The sequence below is a fragment of the Chrysemys picta genome, chromosome 3 (assembly GCF_011386835.1).
Source record: "Chrysemys picta bellii isolate R12L10 chromosome 3, ASM1138683v2, whole genome shotgun sequence".
NCBI lineage: Eukaryota > Metazoa > Chordata > Testudines > Emydidae > Chrysemys > Chrysemys picta.
The window spans coordinates 141,832,373-141,858,867 of NC_088793.1; the positions used below are offsets into that span (position 1 = coordinate 141,832,373).

The following is a 26,495-nucleotide window of genomic DNA, read 5'->3' on the forward strand; positions in this document are numbered from 1 at the left end:
TCTGCATTTGTCTAGCTTCAGCTTTTAGGGTTATTCCAGTAATGGTCTCTCTAATGTTGAACAATACCTCTCTACTTCTACTTGATATTCCCCTCCAAGGATTGCATTTGTTCTCTTAGCCACTGCATGGCACTGTGAGCTCATGTTCAGCTGATCATCCACTGTGATTTTGTAAGTCTTTTACTGAATCATTGCTTTCCAAAATACAGTCCCGTATCCTATAGGTGTGATCTATATTCTTGGTTCCTTAATGTATGACCTTGCATCTGGCTGCATTAAAACATGTTCAAATCAGCCCATCTTACCAGGCAATCCAGATCACTCCATAGAACCAATCTATCCTTATTAAGTTGTTAGCTACTCCGCTAGTGGTTATCCATAAAGTCAGTTTAACTACAAATATGAATTATTTAGGTAAATAACCAGAGTATGCAGCAGCTTATAAACATATTTTAGTCATGCTTTAAAATTATTTCATAGCACTTTCTAACATATACATTCATATAGAATCTATAGACTATTTTAAATAAATGTATGCAAGGCAAGAAAGAATTACTCAGTGTAATTCCATTCAGAGAACTTTCAGGCTGGGTCTATATTACCATTTTCATCTGTGTTTGTCAATAGGTATAAGATACAGCTGTCTCAAGCACCATGCAACTGATGTTGAATTCAGTTGTCTCTGGTGTGGACCTGGTCAAGCAAGTTCAACATCTGTTTTATCAAGTCATAGTGAACCCCTCGTTGCCAAAAGCAGTTGGAAAGTCTAATGTAGGTAGATACAGCCTTGGTTGAGAGGAGATACAATAAAACTTAGTTGTACTGTAGGCTGAACCTATTCTTGTCTGGGTTATAAGAACATTAAAATATTATGGACTAGATTGTGCACTGTGTCTCTCAGGTACAGTCCAGCAGGCTGTGGAGCAAAGGTATCTGTAAGCATTCCCCGTGATCCAAACCTTAGAACCACCATTTGGATTAAACTCTCTTAAAGAAAGGTTAACCATGGTGCCAATTTCCACCAGCGCAGTGACACTGCGGATGAGGATCCCTGATATAATAATCCCAACAGTGCAAATACTCCTCCAACTGTTATTGCATAACGCATCAGTCACTGTTTAGATGATACTCCACAAAACAAAGGTCAAGCTGAAGATGCGTACCTGTACAGATCATTTTATCCACACAACATTGAGCTCAGCTGCATGGTCTTGTCACAATGACTAGCTTCTTTGACTTGTTGGCCTCATTCTGATTATTGCCAGCACATCTCAGAGGAGGCCATCTTGCAGATGTGCTGCCAATTGGTCTGAGACTGACATTTAGGCTCTGGTATGCATCAGAGGAGAGGAGGAGATCCAGGACCTGTTGAACTCAATAATTTTAAATATTTTAATAACTGATGGAATGGCTGAGCAAATAGTCAAAATGGTTATCACTCAGATCACCAAGCTGTGTTGTGAGAGAATAAAGGGATTCGAAGTCCCATATAATAAGGCCTAGAACTATCATATTCAGTCTGGTTTATGACTACCCCTTTTGCCGTGAGCTATTTCAAATAATTGGGACTTATCCCCTCCACTCAGACCGAGGTGCTTCTGGACAGCATAGAGGGTCAATGCAGTGCATTGGGGAGTGACAAGGAAGAGGCAAAGGTTACCAGGTCCATGAACCAGGAAAAGCCAGGGGACAAGGACCTGAATTGGGACATGCCACACACATTGCCAGGATCCTATAATCTGCTGAGGAAAACCAGGATCCAGAGATGATGAATGAGCAGCTTAGCAGGAGGAAGAAGAGAAACAGAAGACTGAAGGGCTCCTAATACCAGGTATGTGGCTTTGTATTGTAATATGTTTCAATGGGGATTGGGTTTGCTCAGAGCAGGTCTCGTTGACATGGAGGCTATAGCTCAGATGGTCACTGATAGCCTGTCTACACTAGCACTCTTGCCTGCACTACCACTGCTGGAACTGTACTGGTGGTAGCAACACTGGACTTTTTTTTTTTTTTTTAAGTCTAGTTTAACACACCCTCTGTAGCCCACTAATGTGATATGTTCTTGTCTAAATCTTCAGTTTGGGAGAGGGGCTGATGCATTTTGGACCGATTGCAAATTGTATGTGGCCTTCACTGTCAGCTAGCAGCAGAGAGTATAGCAGTAGTCCAGACTTAAGCTACCAGAGACACGGATCACTGTAGACATATTTTCATTTCGATGGAACAGGCACATTCCAATAGTTTTGTACATAAAAAATAAAGTTGCTGTTGAGAAAGTGACTCATAAGCAAGACAGAAAAAGAGCATGACTTGTAATAGGTTTACAGGCCTGAACATGATAAGCAGTTTGGGTTTGTGCCCTGAGAAATAACAAGCATTAACATTTTATTGTTTTGGCCCCATTCATAAAGCAAACGTGTCTGTTTTTGTGGCTATTAAATATTTATATTTAAATAAACCTTTGCCTCTTTCTTGTCACTCCCCAATTTACTGAACTGTTATTTTTTCTTACTTGGCTTTTTTTATACACGTGAAATGTGTTTGATCCAATTAGTATTACAAAAAAATATAATTTTCAGTTAAAGTGACTCAGCAAGAACGTATAAACAACCATTTCCTGGCTTTTGTCCCCTTTAAAAAAAATCTTTAAAGATGAGCACTAATAAGGCATTAATTATCCTTGCCAGAGACAACAGCTGTTATAGTTGTGCTCTATGAGGTGGAAAATCTTCTTGTACCAATTGCTCTTTAACAGTGTCTTCATTCTCTCTGGAAAGGGTGAAACAGCTGCTGGTATGGCCACGTTCTCCATTTCATCTTGCATTTCATGCTTATTATAACAAATGTTTGTTCAAGTCACAATATCAGCCTTTAGTAACAGTGCATGTTTATATACGAAAATATTTAATTCCCCATTCTGTGTGAAGACATATGAAAAATTAGTTTAGCTATAATAACTATACTGACATAAAAATAAGAAATACTCCAACCCATGCAACATTTACTTAAATACGTCTGTGCCAGTGGTGGCTAGCAAACAAACAGCTAACAGGTTTTCATCAAATCCTTTGGAATGAGAGGTTAAAGGCTTTTTATCACAGTCTAAAAGAGATTTACAATACCCTGACCCAGGCAAAAGCTCTCCTCACTTTTCCAAAATTTCAGTTTGTGGCAAAGTAAACTGCTGACTCCTCCCTTGGCTTAGATGGGCAAAAAGTCTTTGCCAAAACATCCCTTTCTTTGAGCCCTCTGAAAGAACTCCTTTGAAGGAAAAAACAAAAACAATCCCAGACCCTGCCGCGCCGGGCAGCCGGGACCTGAGCCCCACTGCGGGTTGGCAGCCAGGACTCCAGGCATGGGGCCAGGAGTGGAGCCCCATGTAAAACCTGGAAGTGCTGCAATACTCCCGCAAACCCCTAGTTCCCACGCCTATGCTGCTCAGTAACCCCCAATGCCCTCATTGTCCAGAGCCCACCCATAAACTTCCTCAGAGACCCACTCTCCTCCACACTGCCCGCCTGCGGTATTCACTGGCCTGCTGCTGACAGAACAAGAAGCAATGGTCTCAAGTTACAGTGGGGGAGGTCTAGGTTTGATATTAGGAAACACTATTTCACTAGGAGGGTGGTGAAGCACTGGAATGGGTTACCTAGGGAGGTGTTGGGAGGTTCTCACTTTCAGGTGACATTGTAAATAATAAGTGGGCAGCCTTATCTCCCATAAATATTGTACCCAATGATTGTTTGTCTTAGTGATTGGCTGAAAAAAGGTAGGACTGAGTGGACTTGTAGCCTCTAAAAACCTTGGTTCGGTTTTGAGTGCAGTAATGTAAAAAAAAATTATATTTGTAAGTTGCACTTTCATGATAAAGAGAGTGCACTACAGTACTCGTATGAGATGAATTGAAAATTACAGTTTCTTTTGTTTATCCATTTTACAGTGCAAATACTTGTAATCAAAAATACAAAGTGAGCACTATATGCTTTGTATTTTGTGTTGCAATTGAAATAAATATATTTGAAAATGTAGAAAAACTTCCAAAAAATTAGTATTCTAGTATTGTTTAACAGTGCATGATGAATAAAACTGATGAATAGTGACTATTTTTTAATCTCAAGATTAATTGCGATTTTAAAAAATCATTTGACAGCCCGAAAATAAATCCTTTTCACAGTCGTTCACACCCATGAGATCAGCTTGGGATGAGGTGTTTCCTTAACTCCCCTACTGGGGCACTTCACATTCAGCCGTTGGATGAGAATTATTAACTTTTGGGACATGTATATCACAGTATAAGCTTGGAGCAGAAGAGGTAACTCAAATATGTGAGTTAGTCACTCACAGTACTGTAACTGAATAAGCTCATAAGTGCAGGTAGGGCAGACATAACAACTGGGAAGTAAACTTGATATAAAACAGAACAGGTACTCAATTCACTGCGGACTATTTAAAAAACATTCTGTTTCTTGTTGCTTTTAGAACAGATGCCACTCACCCACCTTGACGTGAAACTGAGTTGAAAACGTTATAAAATATTTGAGCCCTCACTGCATGGCAAATAACCTTGCTCTTCTAAAGGTTCATAGAATATCAGGGTTGGAAGGGACCTCAGGAGGTCATCTAGTCCAACCCCCTGCTCAAAGCAGGACCAGTCCCCAACAGGTTGATCTCTGTTGTTCAACCACATCTATTGCAAAATCTTGAAAAATAAATCCCCCCTTGTAAGCTAGCTGCAATATTATTATTATTAATTATTTTGAAAAGCATATCTGAGAAATTTGATAATCAGTGCACAAGATTTGGTATTTGAGGCTGGTTTAGGAGCCAGGAACCTAAATCAAAGTTAAAATCATCCACCCAGCTGAGTATTTCTGAAAGGAGCCAGGGAACAAATTCCACAGGGTTGCCTTTTTCTGCTCCTTCAGATACTCCTATAATTCTCAAATTATTGCAGTGAAACCTTCCCTCAAGGTCTGCCACTTCAGATTTAAAAGATAAGTCTAAGGCTTTTCTGCACTTGGCCAGAGAGCCTTTGTACGTGATCTTCCACCAATGACATTCTCCCTTCTGACCCACTTCACCCATCCTTTCAGTGCTTGTAGAGAAGAGATAATTGAGGTAACAGTCACTTGTATTTTGGCCTTGATATCTACTGTGTCTGCAGCAACTCTCCCAGATAAGTTCATGAAGGATAGATGGTCAGGAATGCACCCTCCTGCTCTGGGTGTCCCTAAGCTTCTGACTGCCAGATGCTGGAAGTCTGGGACTGGACAGCAACGGATGGAGCACTTGATTACCCTGTTTCTATTCATTCTCTTTGAAGCATCTGGCATTGGCCACTGTCAGAAATCAAGACATGGGGCTAGATGGACCATTGGTCTGACATAGTATGGCCATTCTTATGTTCAGCATGCCCATCATAGACACAGTGCTCTCAGCAGCAGCCATCTTGTTCTGGGGTGGGGAGCCTCCAGTAGCGCCGCCAGCTTTTCTGCTGCCCTAGGTGGCGGAAGGTCCCGCCCTGAAATGCCACCTCCCACAGAGGCGGCAGAAGGTCCCGCCGCTGAAATACCGCCGCGGTCGCCGTCCCCCAAATTGTAATGCCCTAAGCGACCGTCTAGGTCGCTTAATGGGTTGCGCCAGCCCTAGGAGCCTCCATTCTCTTGTTTGTCAGCTATCTGTACAGCTCCCAACAGACAAATTTTTGCCCGCTGACATTCCAGAGATTTTGGAGTACCTGTTCCTTTACTGCAGGGGGCAGTCAGGGACCCAGGGCTGCAGATGGAAAAAGTTACTAGCAAATGGCTCTTGAGCTCAAGGGCTGTGCTCCTCCATGCTGCTCTGCACCCCCCGGAGCAGGGCCGGCTCTAGGTTTTTTGCCGCCCCAAGCAAAAAATTTTTTGGCTGCCCCCCACCCCAGCCCTGGGCTCTCTCTTCCCCCCTCCTACCCGCACCTCCTGCCACCCCAGTCCTGGGCTCTCTCTTTCCCCCCACCCGCACCCCCTGCTGCCCCAGCCCTGGGCTCCCCCCCACCAGTGATGACTCTGCCCGCTCCCCCCTCACCTCCAGCCAGTCCGGCGTTGGCAGGGTCGGGGTAAGCAGCGGGGCTCCCAGGCCGCATCTCAGCCCAGGGTTCCTCCATCCATGGCTCCCACCTCCAGGACCGGCCGGGACCTGGGAGGGCAGAGCCAGGGGACCGCCCCGGCAGGGGGCTGAGGAGCCGGGGCAGGGTAGCCCCAGAGGCAGCGGAGCCCCGGAGAGCGGGACGCAGGCCCCGCACGACAGCACCCCGCCCTCTATGGCCCCGCTGCTGCTGCTTCTGGGTGCCCTGCCACAGTCCCTGGGCGGCTTGGGCCGCTTCGCCCAGCCCCGGCTGCAGCGCTGGGGGGCGGCCGCCCTGCGGCACCTGCAGGCGGCTCCGTGTGCCCTGTGGGGTGTCCCCCAGCCTGAGTGTCCCCCGCTCGAAGCTTGCCCGGTCCAGCCACAAGGTGTGGGCGCTGCTCCCCTGCGGCGCGAACTGCAGCGGCCCCAGGGCACCCCCGCACACGACGTGCTGCTGCTGCCAGGGCCGGCTCAAGGCTTTTGGCGCCGGAAGCACAAAAATAAATAAATAAATAAATAAAAATGGCCAGAATGCTGCCCTTGAAAATGTGCTGCCCCAAGCACGTGCTTGGTTTGCTGGTGCCTAGAGCCGGCCCTGCCCCGGAGTCTCTGTTGAAGGTCTTTATTAACCCTCTTAGCAATGTCTCCCAACCCCCTACGGTTTCTCTGGCCTGGTACCTACAGTGCTCCTCTTGCAGGTCGTTCCTTGGTTCAGACCCTGTGTTTCTCTTTTCCAGAGGGTCTCCTTTCCTGGGAGGCTTCTCACTGATCTGTTGCCGACAGTACCATCATACATGACTCATGCCTCCTGATATTGGGGGGGCGGGCGGCGCACAATCTAAGGGGGGGAGGACACATGACCATCACACATGTCTCCTTTCTCCAGTAACCTCCATGCCCTGCACCCAGCCCAGGGCCACCACGCTCCCCACACCGCATCAGTTACCTGCGGCAGTGGAGGTGGGGCCTCTGTCCTTCTCCAGCTGCACCTCCCCCAGGCATGTTCAGCCCTCTCCCTGGCAGCCAGGCCCCGGCAGGGAGCAGGAGGGAGCCACTTCTCATACCGTCTGAAGCTGGCTGCTCTGGGTCACTGACACTGTGCAACATGCCTAAGAGAGAGCCTGGCTAGGGCGGCGGCCCACTCTGCTCCCAACCCAGGACAGGGGCCAGTGAGCCAGAGCTCCCCCTCTCCCACCAGCACATTTCTGTCTTGCTTGGCCCCTGTCCTGGGCAGCCGGGCCCAGGCCCCTGCCCCAGCCGTGCTCTCCCAGGCAGCCTCTGCGCTGCACAGAGCAGTGACCCAAAGTGGCCGGCCTGAGAAGTGGCTGGTCCAGCCCCTTCTGCTTCCCACCTGGGCCCAGCCTCCAGGAACAGGGGCTGAGCATGCTTGGGGGGAGGTGCAGCAGGAGAAGGGAGCCCCTCCCCTCCCCCAGCAGGCCAGACAGAAATCTGGGGGGACATTTTCTTGATCCCACATGCCCCCCTCTAGGCATCGCCTATGGCCCCTGTTCTCAGTGACTCCTCAGCCTTTCTGGCACTCCCTAGGCTGTATTTCAAACCACCCTTATGGTTTTCCCTCCTTAAGGGATGAGTCACCCCAGCCCTCCTGCTGGAACTGGGATTGTATTTTAGGCCTGGTCTACACTATGAGTTTAATTCGAATTTAGCAGCGTTAAATCGAATTAACCCTGCACCAGTCCACACAATGAAGCCATTTATTTCTAAATAAAGGGCTCTTAAAATCGATTTCTGTACTCCTCCCTGACGAGGGGAGTAGTGCCGAAATCGATATTGCCATTTCGAATTAGGGTTAGTGTGGCTGCAATTCGACGGTATTGGCCTCCGGGAGCTATCCCACAGTGCACCATTGTGACCGCTCTGGACAGCAATCTGAACTCAGATGCACTGGCCAGGTAGACAGGAAAAGCCCCACGAACTTTTGAATTTCATTTCCTGTTTGCCCAGCGTGGAGAGCATAGGTGACCACAGAGAGCTCATCAGCACAGGTAACCATGCAGTCCGAGAATTGAAAAAGAGCACCAACATGGACCATACGGGAGGTACTGGATCTGATCGCTATATGGGGAGAGGATTCAGTGCTAGCAGAACTATGTTCCAAAAGACGAAGTGCCAAAACTTTTGAAAAAATCTCCAGGGTCATGATGGAGAGAGGCCACAATAGGGACTCATATCAGTGCCGCGTGAAAGTTAAGGAGTTCAGACAAGCCTATCAAAAAACAAAGGAGGCAAACGGTCGCTCCGGGTCAGAGCTGCGGACATGCCGCTTCTACGCTGAGCTGCATGCAATTCTAGGGTGGGGCCGCCACCACTACCCCACCTCTGACCGTGGATTCGGAGGCGGGGGTAATCTTAGCCATGCCTGAGGATTCTGCAGATGGGGAAGATGAGGAGGAGGAGGAGGATGACGACGAGCTTGCGGAGAGCACGCAGCACTCCGTTCTCCCCAACAGCCAGGATCTTTTTCTCAGCCTGACTGAAGCACCCTCCCAACCCCCAGACAATGAGGCCATGGAAGGGACCTCCGGTGAGTGTACCTTTGTAAATATAAAACATGGTTTAAAAGCAAGCATTTTTAATGATTAATTTGCCCTGAAGATTTGGGATGCATTCACAGCCAGTACAGCTACTGAAAAAGTCTGTTAACATGTCGGGGGATGGAGCGAAAATCCTCCAGGGACATCTCCATGAAGCTCTCCTGGAGGTACTCCAAAAGGCTTTCCAGAAGATTTCTGGGCAGTGCAGCCTTATTCCGGCCTCCACGGTAGGACACTTGACCACGCCATGCTAGTAGCAAGTAATCTGGTATCATTGCATGACAAAGCCTGGCAGTGTATGGTCCCGGTGTTTGCTGGCATTCAAGCAACATCTGTTCTTTATCTCGCTGTGTTATCCTCAGGAGAGTGATATCGCTCATGGTAACCTGGTTGAAATACAGGAATTTAATTAAGGGGACAGAGGTGGCCGTTCCTACTGTTTGCCTGTGGCTGAAAAGAAATCCTTCCCTGCAGTTAGCCAAGCGGGGACGGGGGGGAGGTTATTGGCGCTGAGCTTTTCGCGTTTGGCTAGCAGGGATCTTCCCTGATACCAGCCACGCAGTGCGGGGAGGGATAAAGTGATCATCCCAGAAAATTGGATGGGGGGGGTTAGTTTGGTTTCTGCTGCTGCACGTTAACAGGAAAACCGCAGCACTCAACGGGCTTTGCTTGGTATGTGGGAAAGGAGGGTGCTGTTTGTAGGAAAGCTGCAGAAGCCGAAAGACAATGGTTTACCATGGCCGCATGCAAGCCGAATTCTGTTGCCCGGACCTGCGTCTGTGCTCTCTAACACCAAAGCCGCAGGCACTCAATATTAAGATGCAAAATGCGACCTTGTACTGAAATCACATGTGCTATGTAATGTGAATAGTGTTGTTCACTGTGAAAGAGTATAAGCATTGTTCTGTAAAATGTATCTTTTTAAATCCTTCTCTCCTTTTTTCCCTCCCTCCCGCAGCTGCAAATTTTTCAAGCCTCCCTCCTCCGTCCTGAAGGCTATCTCAGATAAGGCGGCAAAAAAAAAAGGATGCGAGACGAAATGTTCTCAGAAATCATGGAATCCACCCTCAATGAAAGAGCTCATCTGAATGAGTGGAAGGACATGATATCAAAGTACAGGAAAGATGCCAGTGAACATGAGGCCATGAGGGCCGCTCGAAATGAGAGGTGGCAGGCTGCAACGCTGGGGCTGCTGCGTGATCAAACGGACATGCTCTGGCATCTGGTGGAGCTTCAGGAACGGCAGCAGGATCACAGAGTGCCGCTGCAGTCACTATATAACCTCCCTCCCCCCTCACCATGTTCCATAGCCTCCTCGCCCAGACGTGTAAGAACGCGGGGGGGGGGGAGGGGGAAGGCTCCGTGCACCCTCCCACTCCACCCCAGTGGATAGCCCAACCAAAAGGCTGTAATTATATTGAACTTTTTTAGTGGCCTTTTCCTTCCCTCTTATCTGCCTCCCAAACCCCACTCAGGCTACCTTGTCAGTTCTCTCCCTCTTTTTATCATCAATTAATAAAGAATACATGATTTTTAAACAATAGTGACTTTGTTTTTTTTAAAGCAAGCTGGGATCGAAGGGGGAGGGTGGGTTGCTTACAGAGAACGAGTCAATCAAGGGGGCGGGTTTTCATCAAGGAGAAACAAACAGAACTTTCACACGGTAGCCCGGCCAGTCATGAAACTGGTTTTCAAAGCTTCTCTGATGCCTCCACCTTCCCATTTAGCTGCCCCCCTTTCCCACTTAGTCACCAGAAGGCTCAGCATCAACAGCATAGGCTTCTGCTGCTTCATATCTGCATGACTACAAGGGAAAAAGCAGCATATATACTGATTCCCTTCCTAAAGCTTATTCCAGTTGGTTGGGGAGAGATAGGAACCTTGTCCCACCTACTCTGCAAGGTGCCTGGCCCCCGACCCTTAAAGGAACAGTAACAGAATTCCTCCCAAATGCTGAATTATTCCCAGGACCATTTCCTCTCACCCAATAGCTCTGTCTTTGCATGTCAGACCTCCCAAAATCATAAAGGGGCTATGCAACATGACAGGGGTGGGCTGACACCCTAGGCATCATTTCCCTTAAGGGGGCAAATCATCCCATCACAGGCTCACAAAGAGAAACCCTTGCAGGGACCAATCCCAGTTGCACCTGCTGAATTAGTCATGGTTGGTGTTAGGAGGCTGTAATCCAGGTCCAGGTCTGAGAGCAGGCAAATTGCAGAATATCACCCCAGAAGAGGTAAAGGCCCAAGGCCTGACACCTGTGTGTGTGCACATGTGCATGTGTGGTGGGCAACCAGGGAGATCACAAGAAGGGACAGCAGGAGCAGCCTACCCAGCAACTGTGGCAGAAGCTACCCCCAAAAGGTACAGAAGAAAGCAGGCACGTGGCATTCTCCCCCCGTCTTACCTGGCAAATGAAACAGCTAGTCACAGAAGGGACTACATACTGCACTCTGTTGCGGGGTGGCATTGGCTCAAGGGGTGCTAAGGAGCTTAAGGAAGTACTGAGCCTCTCTATCCTCTTGTTGTAATGGGATAAAATCACCCCCTACTTAGGTCAGTAGCTTCATGACAGTACTGTGGCACTATAAAAATAACTGCAGTATCCACAGCTCTCTCAGTATATAAATGTAACATTCCACAGTATGTCTGTTGGCTAATGTTTGTGGCAAAACCATAGTATATTGTCATCTGCAAAAATCAAACCAAATTTCAGCTGTTGTGTATTCAACTGAAAGGGGAAAATTTGAAAATGACAAAATTAAATACATTTTGGGGGAGATAGAATTGGTGAGTTCAGCTAAATACAAATATTTCAGCATTAACACTAATGAATATTGTTTAAATGTTCTCTGTCTGATGTAATAGATCATATGTTAAACCAGGGATCGGCAATCTTTGGCCCGCGGCCCGCCAGGGTAAGCCACCTGGCGGGCCGGGCCGGTTTGTTTACCTGCCGAGTCCGCAGGTTCGGCTGATTGCGGCTTCCACTGGCCGCAGTTCGCCGCTCCAGGCCAATGAGGGCTGCAGGAAGCGGTGCGGGCCAAGGAATGTGAACAGTCCTGGGTGAACAATAGGCTTCTGATGTAACGTTCTGTTTCCTAACCTTCACCGGTAATTAACTACATGGATTAACATAAGATAATTTATCCATTAAGCAGTTTATCACAAACTTTAATGAGACATATAGACAATAACATTATTGCACCCAAGATTCATCTAAATGTTAATATTCCCTTTTGATCTCTGAATCAATAGCTATAGTGACAGACAGGAATTGTCTGTTTACATGGCTAACATATATGAGTACACACATATAATTAGCATCACTTCTAACAATATAGGTTTGTATTTCAAAGTTCTAGCCTATCTACCATTGAATGGCCCTAAATAGCATTTGCATACTTTCCTATCATGACTTTAATGGTTGGCTCTGGGTTATTTAGCCTGCAAGCTGCTTAATCCTTTCTGGCCATATGTCAATTTGTACATGATTCGTTGCAATTATATAGCAGTGGTAGCAATAATGATTTGCATGATAATATTTTAAATAGATAACATCACAGTAGTATTGTCCTGAGGGAATGGAGTCTCTTTCTTGGCCATTGTCCAAGAATTTGTAGTTTCTGGAAACAGCCAAATGACAATTGACTCATACTTAGTTTAAATCAGTGTTCTGAATCTGTTTTTAATTTGTGGGTAAACATTTTCAAAAGCGCTAACTTAGGCGGTTTGGAAAAATTTGTCACTGCACTCTTTGAGCACTTCTTGGACCTTAGGATGTTTTGTAACTAATTTATTCATCTTCCCATCAACAGCTCCTAGAATTTCCTCAGCGTGAAAATGTCTATATATGATTAGTATTATGGTAGCACCTACAGGTCCCAACCAAGACTCTCCCCATGATACCAGATGCTGTATGAACACACAGTCAGAGCTAGTCCCTGCCCTAAGGAACTTACAGTCTAAACAGACAAGAGGTAGAAGGGCAAACAAAGCCATAAAGTGGTGAAGTCACTTGCCCAAGATCACACAGCAGGTCCGGGGTAGAGCCTAGACTAGAATCCACATATCATGAATCCCAATCTATTGCTCTATCCATTAGAACACATCAAATTGTTTTGGTTCCTTGTGCTTCAGCAATTACACTAATAGGGGTTACAATGAGATAACATGATGAATTAGTTTTCTTATTTTATGGCAGGATTGTGCTCTTTAGTATAGATTTATTTCACAGTGGAAAATATAGGTAGAACTATGCTTCCAGAATATGTTATGTGGAGTTTATACAGGAACACAATTAATTTCTGTCCCATGTACAGGAGGCCACCAGAATTCAAGAGGAAGGGAAACACTGCTCCTAGGACAGTTCCTCTTCTTCCACCCCCAACTGAAAGATGATCATGTAGAGACCATGTCTAGTCCTACTGAAATCTCTGAGAATTTTGTCATTGACTTCAATAGGAGCAGGATTAAGCCTATACTTCGTAAAACAAATAAAATAATAGTAACTACAAATGTACTCCTTGCCTATAGTTGACATTATCTTGTCTTATGTAACCTCTCATTGAGAGCATCGGTGCAAAGACTGAAGTGCATGCAGGGGAAAGAGATAAGAATAAGAAAAGGCAGGGTCCATTGTTCTCCTTTTAACTTCAGAAAGTTAATTGCATTCTTTAGTTGTTGCAAGAGTTTAGATAAATAAACTCTGTTATCAATAAGTGGTTTGTTTTACCACTTAGGTGCATTAAATGAGTTTTACAAAGAGAACTGACAGACATATGACTAAGCTATTTGTGTATCACCAAAATGGTATAGCTCAGAAGTAGGAAAAGTCAGATTCTGAAGAACATCCATTTGAACAATGTAGAAGTAATTAAATTAACAAGGGGCTTTAGGATGATGGATTAATTTTCCCAGATAGGTTTCTTTCTCTACATGGGGATGGCTGGAGGGATAGCAGCTCAACAGAAGGTAAATAGAAGACCTATGCTCGAGGTGCTAGAGGATGACCAGAGGAAAATCAGAGTATCTAATAGAGAAACAGCATCCAAGCCAAATTGTTCCTCAGAGATAATGAAGGCAAAAAATGTGAATGTTGGGAAGAACCCAAAATAAAACATTTATTGAAAAAGAGGAAGAAAACAATGGGCTCCCCAAAATAATTATTAAAATTGCTTACCAGAAAAAGACATTTGTGTTAGTTCTATTTACAAATAAAGCTGGTAGAACAAAAGAAGTTAAAACAAAGAGAGAAGGGTATTTGGTTTCAAATCTTTATGGTTGTTTAGGGATGGTCTGCCACCTGTAAAAGCTTGAGGGGAGGGGGGGGTTGTGGTTCTGAGATGCTCTTCTGTGTTTTTCTCACACAGAGCCCTTGTTAAGAACATAACGGCCATACTAGGTCAGACCAAAGGTCCATCTAGCCCAGTATCCTGTCTTCTGACAGTGGCCAATGCTAGGTGCCCCAGAGGGCAAGAACAGAACAGGTAATCATCAAGTGATACATCCCCTGTTGCCTATTCCCAGCCTCTGGCAAACAGAGGCTAGGGACACCATCCCTGCCCATCTTGGCTAATAGCCATTGATGCACCCATCCTCCATGAATTTATCTAGTTCGTTTTTGAACCCTGTTTTAGTCTTGGCCTTCACAACATCCTCTGGCAAAGAGTTCCATAGGCTGATTGTGTGAAGAAATGCTTCCTTTTGTTTGTTTTAAACTTTCTGCCTATTAATTTCATTTGGTGGCCCCTAGTTCTTGTGTTATGAGAAGTAAATAACACTTCCTTATTTACTTTCTCCACACAAGTCATGATTTTATAGACCTCTATCATATCCCCCTTTAGTTCTCTTTCAAGCTGAAAAGTTCCAATCTTATTAATCTCTCCCCATACGGAAGCTGTTCCATACCCCTAATCATTGTGTTGCCCTTTTCGGAACCTTTTCCAATTAAAATGTGTCTTTTTTTTGAGATGGGCGACCACATCTGTATGCATATAAACCCCACACTGGGCCCAAAGGGGTTAAAAGGCACTAATGAGCTCCGATCGGCAGCCCTGCCCCTCTGGGCCTGTCAAGCATGCTCCAGCTGGAGGAGTGCGTTAAAAGGAGCTCAGAAGCCCAAGCAAGGTGTGATTGGAAGGTTGCAGGAGAGAAGAATCCTTCTTTGGCAAGCCATACAGCAGGTGGAGCCTGAGAGGGAACCACAGAGTGTGTAAGGCGCACAGGCAGGTCCTTCTCAAACCACCATCCCCTTTGAGAACCAGCAGGATCTCCAGGGCCCTTGTCATTTGGACTTTTTGTGAAGCTGTTGAGTGTTTTGGATATAGGGGCATAATGGTGTCAGTGCCTGCCTCTCATGAGCACCCACTCTCTGGCTAATACGTGTCTGCAGTCACTCAGTTTTTAACAGGGGCGGTACACCTCTCACGAGCACCTCCTTTCTGGGTAGTGTGAGCTGCTTTTCTTTCAGTTCTTACAACAGAGTGGCACCCGCCTCTCACAAGCGCCCCCCGACCTGGCTGATGGTTCTTTCAGCAGGTCTTCAGTGACTCAGCCCTCCGTCCGGGTCACATATACACTACCCTCCCCTTTCCAGACTATTCAGTCTCTAGTTCTTTCTCACAGCCCTGATATGGGGCCATAGCACCAAGGCTTCCTTCCTGGAGACACTGCCTTCTTCAACAGCCCAACAGGGGCCCATCTTGGCACCCTCAGCTGGTGTCATTTCAGCAACCCTCCCTGGGCTCAGTCTTCAACCAGACCCTTCAACCAGAGGGCCTGTCACGGTACCCTCACCTGGTCTGGCTAGGTTCTGGGCTCAGTCTGCCCACATTGACCTGTCCATGGTCCTGCTGCTCTTCTAGCCAGCCAGGCACCTGCTCTTTGGCAGCCTTCCCTGGGCTCAGTCCTGCTGCCCAGCCCTCTTCAAGCTCCAAGCAGCAACTGACTACTCTGCCTCGGCTGCTTCCTTTTATATGGCCCTTCTGGCCCCTGATTGGTCACTCCAGCAAGCCCTCTGATTGGCTACTCCCTTGCAACCACTCTAGGCTGCCTTGAGGACTTCTCCTTGCTCTTTTCCGGGGCAGGGTGAGGCAGGGCTGTGAGGCCTCCAACAGGGAGCCTCCCGACCTAGTCTACCCTGCCACAAGGGGCCATTCCCCAAACTGAAGGAACACACAGAAAGTAGCCCAGGGCAGCAGAATTAGACAAAGCTTGAGGGTGGGTGTACGGAAATAGACAGTGGTGCCCCTGCCCTTGCAATTCCCAAATATCACTGGTGAGGGAGGAAAGAATAGAGACAAATTCCCTCCCCAGACCTGGTCCTCTTTCCCTGAAGCTACCAGTCAACTTTAAATATGCGGTGGTGTGCCCTTCATTCAGGGCATCATTGTTTGATAAGAACAGCTTGGCCAAGTATTGCCCACTACTTCAACTTCCATTCTTGGGAAAGCTTATGGAAAGGCCAACTCCAGTAGCATCTCACCGCTTCTGTTTTTTTCTCCATCAATTCCCATCAGCAGATTTTCAGACCTAGGTATGGCAGTGGCAGCAGCAGGAATCCAGCTGGTATTGTGGGCTAATACTTTTGAGGCAATGGACAAAGATCTGTCTACCTAGAACTGTTTTCCATGGGATGAGGTGGCATAACTAAGGTGACAAAATGCAATGAAACTAAAAACATGTAAAATTTAGGCTTACTATCATGCTGGGATGAAAAGAAATCTCTATTGATGGTATCTAAGATCATGTAATAGTCTCCCCGTGGAAGCTCTGAGACATTTTAAGCTGACTAGACAGATTCAGAGAAAACATACTCAAGGGAATAATCCTGCACTGGCAGAAAAGGGTAGTTTAGATGAGCTAATAGGCCTTTTCTATCTCTAATTTCTCTGAGCATAAGCTTTCAGATTTGTGTGATGGTGGCGTTCTGTTATTTTCTTTGTTGGGCCTGTCCTGTAGTAGGTGACTTCTGGGTACTCTTCTGGCTCTGTCAATCTGTTTTTTCACTTCGGCAGGTGGGTATTGTAGTTTTAAGAATGCTTGATAGAGATCTTGTAGGTGTTTGTCTCTGTCTGAGGGATTGGAACAAATGCAGTTGTATCTTAGAGCTTGGCTGTAGACAATGGATCGTGTGGTGTGTCCTGGATGGAAGCTGGAGGCATGTAGGTAAGTATAGCAGTCGGTAGGTTTCCGGTATAGGGTAGTGTTTATGTGACCATCGCTTATTAGCATAGTAGTGTCTAGGAAATGGACCGCTTGGGTGGACTGGTCTAGGCTGAGGTTGATGGTGGGATGGAAATTGTTGAAATCATGGTAGAATTCCTCAAGGGCTTCACAAAAGAATAAATGGACACAAATCTGACATCAGGAATCATAACACTCAAAAACCAGTAGGAGAACACTTCAACCTCTCTAATCACTCAGTGACAGACATTAAGGTGGCAATTTTGCAACAGAAAATCTTCAAAAACAGACTCCAACGAGAAGCTGCTGAACTTGAATTAATATGCAAACTAGATACCATTAACTTAGGTTTGAACAGAGACTGGGAATGGCTCGGTCATTACACTAATTGAATCTATTTCCCCATGTTAAAGTATCCTCACACCTTCATGTCAACTGTCTGAAATGGGCCATCTTGATTATCACTTCAAAAGTTTTTCTCCCTTGCTATTAATAGCTTCTCTTAATTAATTAGCCTCTTACAGTTGGTATGGGTACTTCCACCTTTTCATGTTTTCTGTATGTATAAATATCTTTTTACTGTATGTTCCATTCTATGCATCCGAAGAAGTGGGCTGTAGCCCATGAAAGCTTATGCTCAAATAAATTTGTTAGTCTCTAAGGTACCACAAGTACTCCTGTTCTTTTTGCTGATACAGACTAACACGGCTGCTACTCTGAAACATGTCTAATTTCTTTGTCATTCACAAAACATTATACTGGATAACACCAATAGTGAGTCTAGTTCAGCTAGCAAATCACCTCCTAAATAACCCCACTGAAATAATTTAACAAAAGGAAAAATAAATTTGTGGCACTTATATGACATTTGTCATCACTGCACTGATCACTCTGCTTGTGTGTTGTAGCTATCCCATTCCCCTCCCCCCCCCCAACCTTCTGTCTATTTTGTCTATTTAGATTGTAAGCTCTTTGGGACTGGGACTGTCTCTCATATGTTTGTATAGTGCCTAGCACAATGGGTGCTCATTCTCAGTTGGCCCTGTGCATTATCATAGTAAACATAATAAATAATAATATCAAAACAATGGGAGACTGCCATGGAAAAGAAACTGAGAGCAAACAGGAAATTGTGTGTGGCACCCCCAACACTATTCCTATAAAAAACAGTTACAGACTGAGACAGCTCACTGTTTTACATAAACTTTATTGTACTGTATATAAAATTGCATACAATCAATCCAAAGGCAATTTTCAGAGGCACATAATGTGTTTAGTTTGTGGGAGTCTGACCTTTGTCTTCCCCATCGACTGGGATAATTACTGTGATCTATATTATGCTCTAATAAGTAACTAACAATATTAGGTTTTTTTGGGAACTGTGTTCCTATTGGAATTGGTGAAACCTTAGGAAAAAATCCTTACTACCTTCTGAAGGTAGCAGGAGACACATTGGGCTTCTGTGGAAATTCAGCAATGTTCCTGTGTCAGTTCAGAAGATGGAGAATATCTGACAATGTTCTCCTCGGACAAAATTAAGTACAGGCATCAGAGAACGTCTTCATTCACTAGAAGATGTGTTATGTGGTTTTTATTTTTGTCCTACTTTTAGCACCTCCGGTCTTTGTAAGAATAGCAATAGAGGGTGGACAGCTTTTACATGTCTGAAGAGAATCTGGATTTGCAAGACAAAAATCCTGAGGTAGCTGTGAATGCTTTAATGAACAACAGAATGATCCCTGATGGTGAAATAGTAGTAGTCTAGCAGTAGAAAAGTTATTGTTCAAAGAGGTAACACAGATATCGTGCCTGATTTTCTACTCTCATACACCAGTGTTAAACCAATGTAACTCCATTGACATCAATAGGGTTACATCAGTTTTACATTGGTGTAACTCCATTGACAATCATGCCCATTGTTTGGCAGGGCTCCCTTTGCACATTCAGCTACCTCAGTGTCTCCAAGTAAAGTTATCTGTGGTACCTACTGTAGTTAAACACAAGAGTGTTAGTTTGGAATTACATTATTGATCATTTAAACCAACAATATTATTTTACACACGTTTTTTACAGTGAAACCTCAGTTTACAATTAGACTATGTAAACCCCCCCTAAAAAACAAAGGAGTCCTCATTTTCAGACTTTAAAAAATGAAAGGAATCAGGGCTTTCCTTGATTTTGGATAGTCTGTAAACATCCTGAGATAGTATCTGAAAGACAATAAATGAGAGTGAAACTGCATGTATGCCAGAAAACTTCACTTATTGCTTTAACAAAGCTTAATCTTCCTCCATCCTGCAATCCCCCCCCCCAAATGCCTCACTTTGTAACCAATTTCAGTAACTGCATAAAAGAGACATTTTAAAAGATTTACACAAAAGTAACATTAAATATCAAAATGTAATATAATGTTAAAGTTATGACTGAAATCTGAATTCTTGCAGTATCTTTTGTATCTCTAAGGGCAAAATCCCACTCTTATTCACACCAGTGTAAATCCAAAGTAAATTGCTAGGATCTGATTCACAACACTGCTGTGGCAGTCAAAAGGGGCCTTTAACATGGGTGGAGATGTAATGTAGCTTACAGTCACTTTAAGACCCTTTACATTGCCAGAGCTGTGTAAAGGGGTTTAATGTAAATGGCAGTCAGCCCCTTTGACTTTTTTGGAGTTACAGTTTCCTGCTGTCTTTATTTCACCCCAAAATGTCCAGGTATGGATCACTAATGGTAGCCAAGAACTGCTCCTGGCCTGGACTAAAGCACTTTCCTTGACTACTGCCTCATGGAAGCTCTAGAGGTTTGTAGGAATGCTCAGCAATAGAGGCTGTTACCTTTGCTGATGGAACACTTTCTTCCATTTCAGTGTTGACTATATAATTCACATTCATGGGGTCTGATTTTCAGAGGATGGATGGTCAATACTTTCTAAAAATCAGGTCCTATTAAGGTGCTTCAAGTTGGGCCCCCAAAAATCAATGTACCCAAAACCATGTCACTTTTAAAAATGGAGGCTCTAGAAAATGTAATGAGGGAATCAACTGAAAACTCCACTTGCTAAACACCACCACATCATGCTTTTTCCTGATGTCCCCACATTAAATGTTCTTTACATTGAATAATGAGGCATTTCTGCTTCAATACACAGTACTGACATTTCAACTTTATCCTGAATTCCACCCCCATCCCTGGGATTATGCAAGTGTAGGTGAGCATGAAGCAATCTTGGTTTTGATACCTGTGATGGTGATAAGCACGTGGCCCAATGAAGCACAGTGTAAAAAGTGCAAATGCAAAGGCTGGTATGGACCAGGTTGCTATGGCATAGCCAAACCATTCCACTATCTCACCAAAGAAATTAGCTCCAGATACATATGTGAACAGTCCCCCTGCATTCAAAAAAAGTCACAAGTGCATATAAGAAGAGTGAAAACTAATTACTCTCATTTCAAGTCAACAACAAAACTTTGCAGGGTGGAGACTGTAAGTCACACTTTTAACATTTAGAAAGCTTGATTTTCCTCCCACTGAACTCATGTAAATCAATGAATAATTCCATTGAAGCCAGTAGAATTATACTAAAGTAAAACTGGCACAAGTTAGAGGAGAAATAAGTCCACAGACTTCAAACCACTTTACAAACATCAATTCTCACAGCTAGAGACAGGCCTGAACCTATTTCACAGATCACACTTGGTGAAATAGGGCCTGTGTTATGCAGATGGTCAATCTAAATGATTGAATGGTCCCTTTTGGCCTTAAAAATCTATGAATCTATGAACTTCAGGGAGCTCAAATTCTGGATCTATATTTTGGAGCTAGAGTCCTTTGCTACTCACCAAACCCATGTTAGGGTAAATTAGTAACTGAGGCAGAAAGAGGTTACCAGAGGCAACAAGCCAATAGGAGTCAGAGTCAAGATCAGAACTGGAACCAGAAAGATCCTAGATCCCCATCTTGAGCTCAGAGCACTTCTCTCTCAAGGACATGACACTCCCAAATCACTTCTCTCCAAAGGGGACAGAAGATGGAGCAGGAAGGGGGTTGGTGAGCAGGTTTGGCAATGGCAAAACATAGATCCAGAATATTGGTCGGGGCAATTTTTACACAACAGGCCATAGATTCATCAGGGGAACATGCCTTAGACAGGGGAGCATGACATAGAAGAAGTCCTCAGCTCTTTTGCCCTGTGATGGGTCATTTCCACATGCCAGTCAGAAAGGAGTTAAAGCACTCGTCTGGGCACACTCAGCATTCACCCAGCACCCCTGTGAGGCTTGATTGCTGCTCAGTGCAGCATGGCACTCTGAAAGAGCAGGACTGCAACTCAGAGTTTCCCTGAGCCTTGGAAGCAGCGGGCTGCTGACCAAGAATACAGCTTGAGAGTCTAGGCTACAGAGGGCCTCTCAGAAAGGAGGAGTGTCAATACTTCTTCTATCTTCTTTTTTAATCTTTGTTTTCCTGAAGGCGTGGGTGTAGTGAGAGAGGTATAGCAGTAGAGAATGCTTATGTCCCAACCCTGACGTAAGGGTAAATTAGAGGGAGATTTGAATCCTATGCACCTGAGAGACGAAGAACCCAAGTAGCATAGATCCAGAGCAATGGTGCAAGTGGCTGACTGACAGGGAGCCAGCCACAGCAGTCAACCCAGCAACGGGAGTTTCAGCAGCAACTGTTGCAATGGGCCACTCAACAACAGCTCCAGACAACCCAACAACAGCAGCTGCTGTTCGAGATGGCGACCCAGCAGAAAGACCTGCAACAAAACCTGGTACAACAGTTACTTGTGGTGCAACAGGGGACCAGGGCAGCCAGGGATCCAGCGGCCAGTGAAGCTGACTAAGATGGGGCCTGATTCGTGTTTTAAAAGATTTACACTAAAGTAACATTTAATGTAAAACCTTATTATAATGTTAGAATTATGACTTAAATCTGAATTCTTTGTCTGATTTGTGTTTTAAAATATGACCCTGAGGTTTTCTTGACCACTTTTGAGCAGGTCCAGATGCAGGCCTCCAGAGCACTTGGCCCTTGTGCTCATCCCCTATCTGACTGACACAGCCTGCTGAGGGCTTGACCCTGTGGCTGCTTAGGACAGGGCCGTTCCTAGGGGGGTGCAGGGCCTGGGACATAGGCGCCGAGTTTCTAATATGCCAGGGGGTGCTCCCCCCAGCTCTGCCCAGGCCCTGCCCCCACTCCACCCCTTCCCCCAAAGCCCTACCCCCGCCCTGCTACTTCCTACCCCTGCCCCGCCTCTTCCTGCCCCTGCCCCTTTCCCCCCCAGTTCCGCCCCCTCCCCTGAGTGTGCTGCACCCTTGCTTCTCTCCCGTCCCCGCCACCACCTCCTGACTCAGTGAAACATCTGATCCGCAGTAGGCACTGAGAGGGAGGGGGAGGCACTGATCAGCGGGGTCCGCCGGTGGGCAGGAGGTGCTGGGGGGAGGGGGAGGTTCTCGTAGGTAGGCTCCTCCTCGCTCCGCCCCCCCGCCTGCCTGCCCACCTGCTGCTCGCCTCCCCGTTTGCCTTCTCACCCCACTCACCCACCTGCCTCCCTGCCCACCTCCTGCGGGGCCTCTCAAAGCGCGGGCCTGGGGCGGTCGCTCCGATTCGCCATACCTAAGGGACGGCTCTGGCTTGGGATTACACAGTGATTAAGTCTGCCATGCTGGACTTTCTCTATATCAGCAAAGAGGTGCTTCTCCACCACTTCTGTATGCAAACGTGTCCCCAAGGAGTCCAGCCACAGGTGGTGGCCCAAAAACTGAAGGACCATTGCTGGTAGTGGTTACAGTTGGAGGAGAGAACTGGAGCTCAAGTTGCCAAGTTAATACTTGTAGAGGAGTTCATACAAATATGCCTCACTCAGGTATGGGAGTGGGTACTGAGGCATCAGCCAACGTCATTAACAATGGTGGGGAGGGATAGCTCAGTGGTTTGAGCATTGGCCTGCTAATCCAGGGGTGTGAGTTCAATCCTTGAGGGGGCCACTTAGGGATCTGGGGCAAAATTAGTACTTGGTCCTGCTAGTGAAGGCAGGGGGCTGGATTCAAGGTCCCTTCCAGTTCTAGGAGATAGGATATCTCCATTAATTTAATTGATGGAAAATTTTTGGCTGCTATGGAACCTCCAGAGACAGATGGAAGGGCACAACCTAGGGCTTAGAAGCTGACCCAGCCTGATGTGAAGCCTGGTCAGGTGAAGGCACCCCATGCTGATCAGGGACAAATAACCTTGTCTTCAGTCTCTCAGTGAGTCACAGCAACAGGCCAGGAAGAGCCCGGACAAAAATCTAACCAGGACAGTTGATCCACAGCCCTGCTAATGAGTGGGGGTTACTACAGACTTAGATGCCAGACCCCTACAACAAGCAGGGTCATTGCTGAACAAGAAGATGGGCTCAGACCACAACATGGTGATCTTTTTCTCATGTAGGCAACTGGGACACATCTGAAGAGAATGCCCCATGATGGAGTGCGAGTATGCCCAGATGTGAACAACAGAAAGCAGAGCAAGGAAGAAAGAGCCTGCCAAAATAACAGTACACCTCTACCCTGATATAACACGACACGATATAACACGAATTCTGATATAACTTGGTAAAGCAGCGCTCCGGGGGGGCAGGGCTGCGCACTCCAGTGGATCAAAGCAAGTTCGTTATAACGTGGTTTCACCTATAACGCGGTAAGATTTTTTGGCTCCTGAGGACAGCGTTATATCGAGGTAGAGGTGTACTTGGATTGATTAATGGGACAAAAGTGCATGGTCTGTTGGACTCCAGATATAGCCACACCTTGGTCCAGTCTCCCCTGGCTGCGGTAGAAGGGATTGCAAGTGAGATAATCTTCCTCCAGTGCATTCATGGAGATGTGAAGGCCTTCCCCAGCAGATGACTATAGTTAACTGTTGGTCAGCATATGGATGCCCTCCTGGTAGCTACTTCCTCAACATTGGCACTACCCTGTCATTACTGGTCAGGACTGGCCATATTTTTGGCAAATTATTCACAAGGTAGGAAAACTGGAGACTGTGACCTCTGACCTAGTCCTGGCACCTGGTTCAAGATCCATGTGACCGCCATTCAGGTTGCAGACAGGAGAGATAACTGGGAGATTGTCGTTAGCACCATAGGCACTCATTGTTGTACAGAAAACAAGATGGCTCTAGCACACAGAAGGGGAGCGTGACCAGCACTAGTGCCCAGGAGGCAGCGTCCAGCTCCAGAGTCAGCGGAGCCAAGCAGCATCCTCATTCAGCTGGACAGATCTCCACTTGCTGAAATGGTGGGGGACAGTGGCACTACACCCATGGGCACCCCCAACCCCGCACCCACCACCAGGGGGCTTCTCGTTGCTTTCCCATCATTTTCTGCAGGGGAGCATAGAAATTCTGCAGAGGGACATGAATTCTGCACGCACACTGTAGTGCAGAATTCCCCCAGGAGTATATGCTATTCTATTTGTCTCTCCAACCCAATATTTTTAGAGTACAACATCATGCAGGAAAGAAACACAGCAATGTAGACTTCTTTTGTGGGAAGTGGGGGATTCAGGCTTGGATGATGGGATTCTGATCTCCATCTTAAGGGGGAAGGGTATGTGCTGGGGCAGATCCTCTGGACACAGTGCACCTCATGAGACTTGTCAAGCCTGGAAATTGGCAAGTTCTTAATATGGAGGATCCCTGCTCAATGCAGGGCAGCACTCTGAAGGAGCAGGACTGCACCTCAGAACTCCTGGCCCCCGGAAGCAGAGGTTACTGACCCAGGCTTGAAAGTCCTGGCTGCTCAGGCCCTCTCAGAAAGAAGGAGGGCTGGTACTTTTCTCTTTGGCTTCTTGAAGGCCTAGGACTCTGCTTTTTATGGGCTGAGGAAGCAGACTGAGTTTTTGTTTGTACTACTTTAACTCCCCTGCCAGGGGGGAGATGACCTGAACTCCAAGACAGGAGCTGCACCTGCCCTCCCCTTAAGGGGGTGCTAGAGAGGTATAGCCTACGACACTTCCTATCCCGCAGCGGGGCATCCCCCAAAAACCCAAGCTGTGCAAAGTTTACATAGAAAGTGTTCTTCAGAGCTCAGAGGGTAGGAGTGGCCTGCTGAACTCTCTCCCTGTCATCTGCAAAATTCAGGCCGAAGATGTATGATTACCATGCCTCTGCAATTAATTCATGCTGTAGAGGGGAACATCTGAGCCAAGTATCCACATGAAACTAATGGCTCCAAATAATTTTAAGAGCTTTGTGTTTTGATGTATATTTTACTTTTGCTAGGCCCCTCCCCCCCACTATTTATCCAATTGTGCTACTCTTTTGGGGTGAGGGGCATAAGGAGAATGTACCTTGTGGAATCTTGTAAGTATGGTCTCCAGGTTTCCTGAGCTGGCGTAGCAGGATGTCACTGTGAATATTGATTCCCATGCCAATCAAAAACAACAGAACACCTACAGAATGAAAATGAGATATTGATTGGTGTGATAGCTCCTGGTTTGGCTAATTATAGAATCATAGAAATGTACGGCTGGAAGGGACGTCAGGGGGTCATCAAGTCCAGCCCTCTATACTGAGGCTGGACCAAGTGTCAGGTCAGCTGGGCAACCAGCCTTGTTTGGAGCAGGAACATGCTGGAGTAGGAGCAGTCTGTCAGAACCACTATGCCGCTGGAAGTAACCCTGACAAGATAGTGACATTGAGCAGAGTGTTTTCATTAGTAGTCTATATATCTGCTTTGGGGTTACTTGGTTAGACCCTTGCTTGTGGATTGGCTGGAGCCTATTTGCAGGAAATTACTTCAGATGACTCATCAGGCTCAGAACATTCATCACACTAAGTAGACCTAGACCATTCCTGCCAGGTGTTTGTCCAACCTTTTTTAAAATCCTTCAATGATGACCATTCCACAACCTCTCTTGGAAGACTATTCCTGGGCTTAAATACCCTTAGAAAGTTTTCCTACTATCTAATCTAAATCTCCCTTACTGCAGATTAAGTCCATTACTTCTTGTCCTACCTTCAGTTGATGTGGAGAACAATTGATCGCTGTCCTCTTTAAAACAACCTTTAACATATTTGAAGTCTGTTATCAAGTGCCCCCTCAGTTTTCTTTTCTGAAGATTAAACATGCCCAGTTTCTAAACTTTCCTTAATAGGTTATCTAAACCTTTTATCATTTTTGTGCTCTCTGCTGGACTCTGCAATTTACCCACATCTTTCCTAAAGAGTACTCTAACTGAGGTCTCACCAGTGCCAAGTAGAGCAAGACAATTACCTCCCATGCTTACATAGGACATTCCTGTTAATATACCCCAGAATGATATTAGCCTTTTTCACAGCTGCATCATATCCAATTTGTGCTCCTCTACACCCCCAGATTCTCTTCTACTGCCTACCCAGTTATTCCCCATTTTGTAGTTGTGCATTTGAGTTTTCCTTCCTAAGTGCACTACTTTGCACTTATCTTTGTTGAAATTCATCTTGTCGATTTCAGACCAATTTCTCCAATTTGTCAAGGTCATTTTGAATTCTAATCTTGTCCTCCAAGTGCTTACAACCCCTTTTAGCTTGATCTCATCTGCAAATTTTATAAGCACACTCTCCACTCCATTATCAAAGTCACTAATGAAAATATTGAATAATACTGGACCCAGGACTGACCCC

General features: G+C 45.9%; 1 protein-coding gene across 2 annotated transcripts in view; it reads right to left on the bottom strand.

The window, feature by feature from the left end:
- Positions 1-18,036: 18,036 nt before the first annotated feature.
- Positions 18,037-26,495, bottom strand: part of SRD5A2 (steroid 5 alpha-reductase 2) — a 65,971-nt gene continuing 57,512 nt past the window's right edge. Inside the window, exons 3-6 of one of the 2 annotated variants that reach the window (XR_010599797.1) lie at positions 25,181-25,282; positions 21,410-21,615; positions 20,086-20,236; positions 18,037-19,057 (exon numbers count right to left, since the gene is read on the bottom strand). Coding sequence is in view for 1 of the 2 variants with exons in the window: in XM_065589180.1 (XP_065445252.1) it covers positions 18,991-19,057; positions 20,086-20,236; positions 25,181-25,282 (320 nt within the window). In the remaining variant the exon portion in view is untranslated. The remainder of the gene's footprint in view (positions 19,058-20,085; positions 20,237-21,409; positions 21,616-25,180; positions 25,283-26,495) is intronic. The other variant, XM_065589180.1, reaches the window with a different exon arrangement.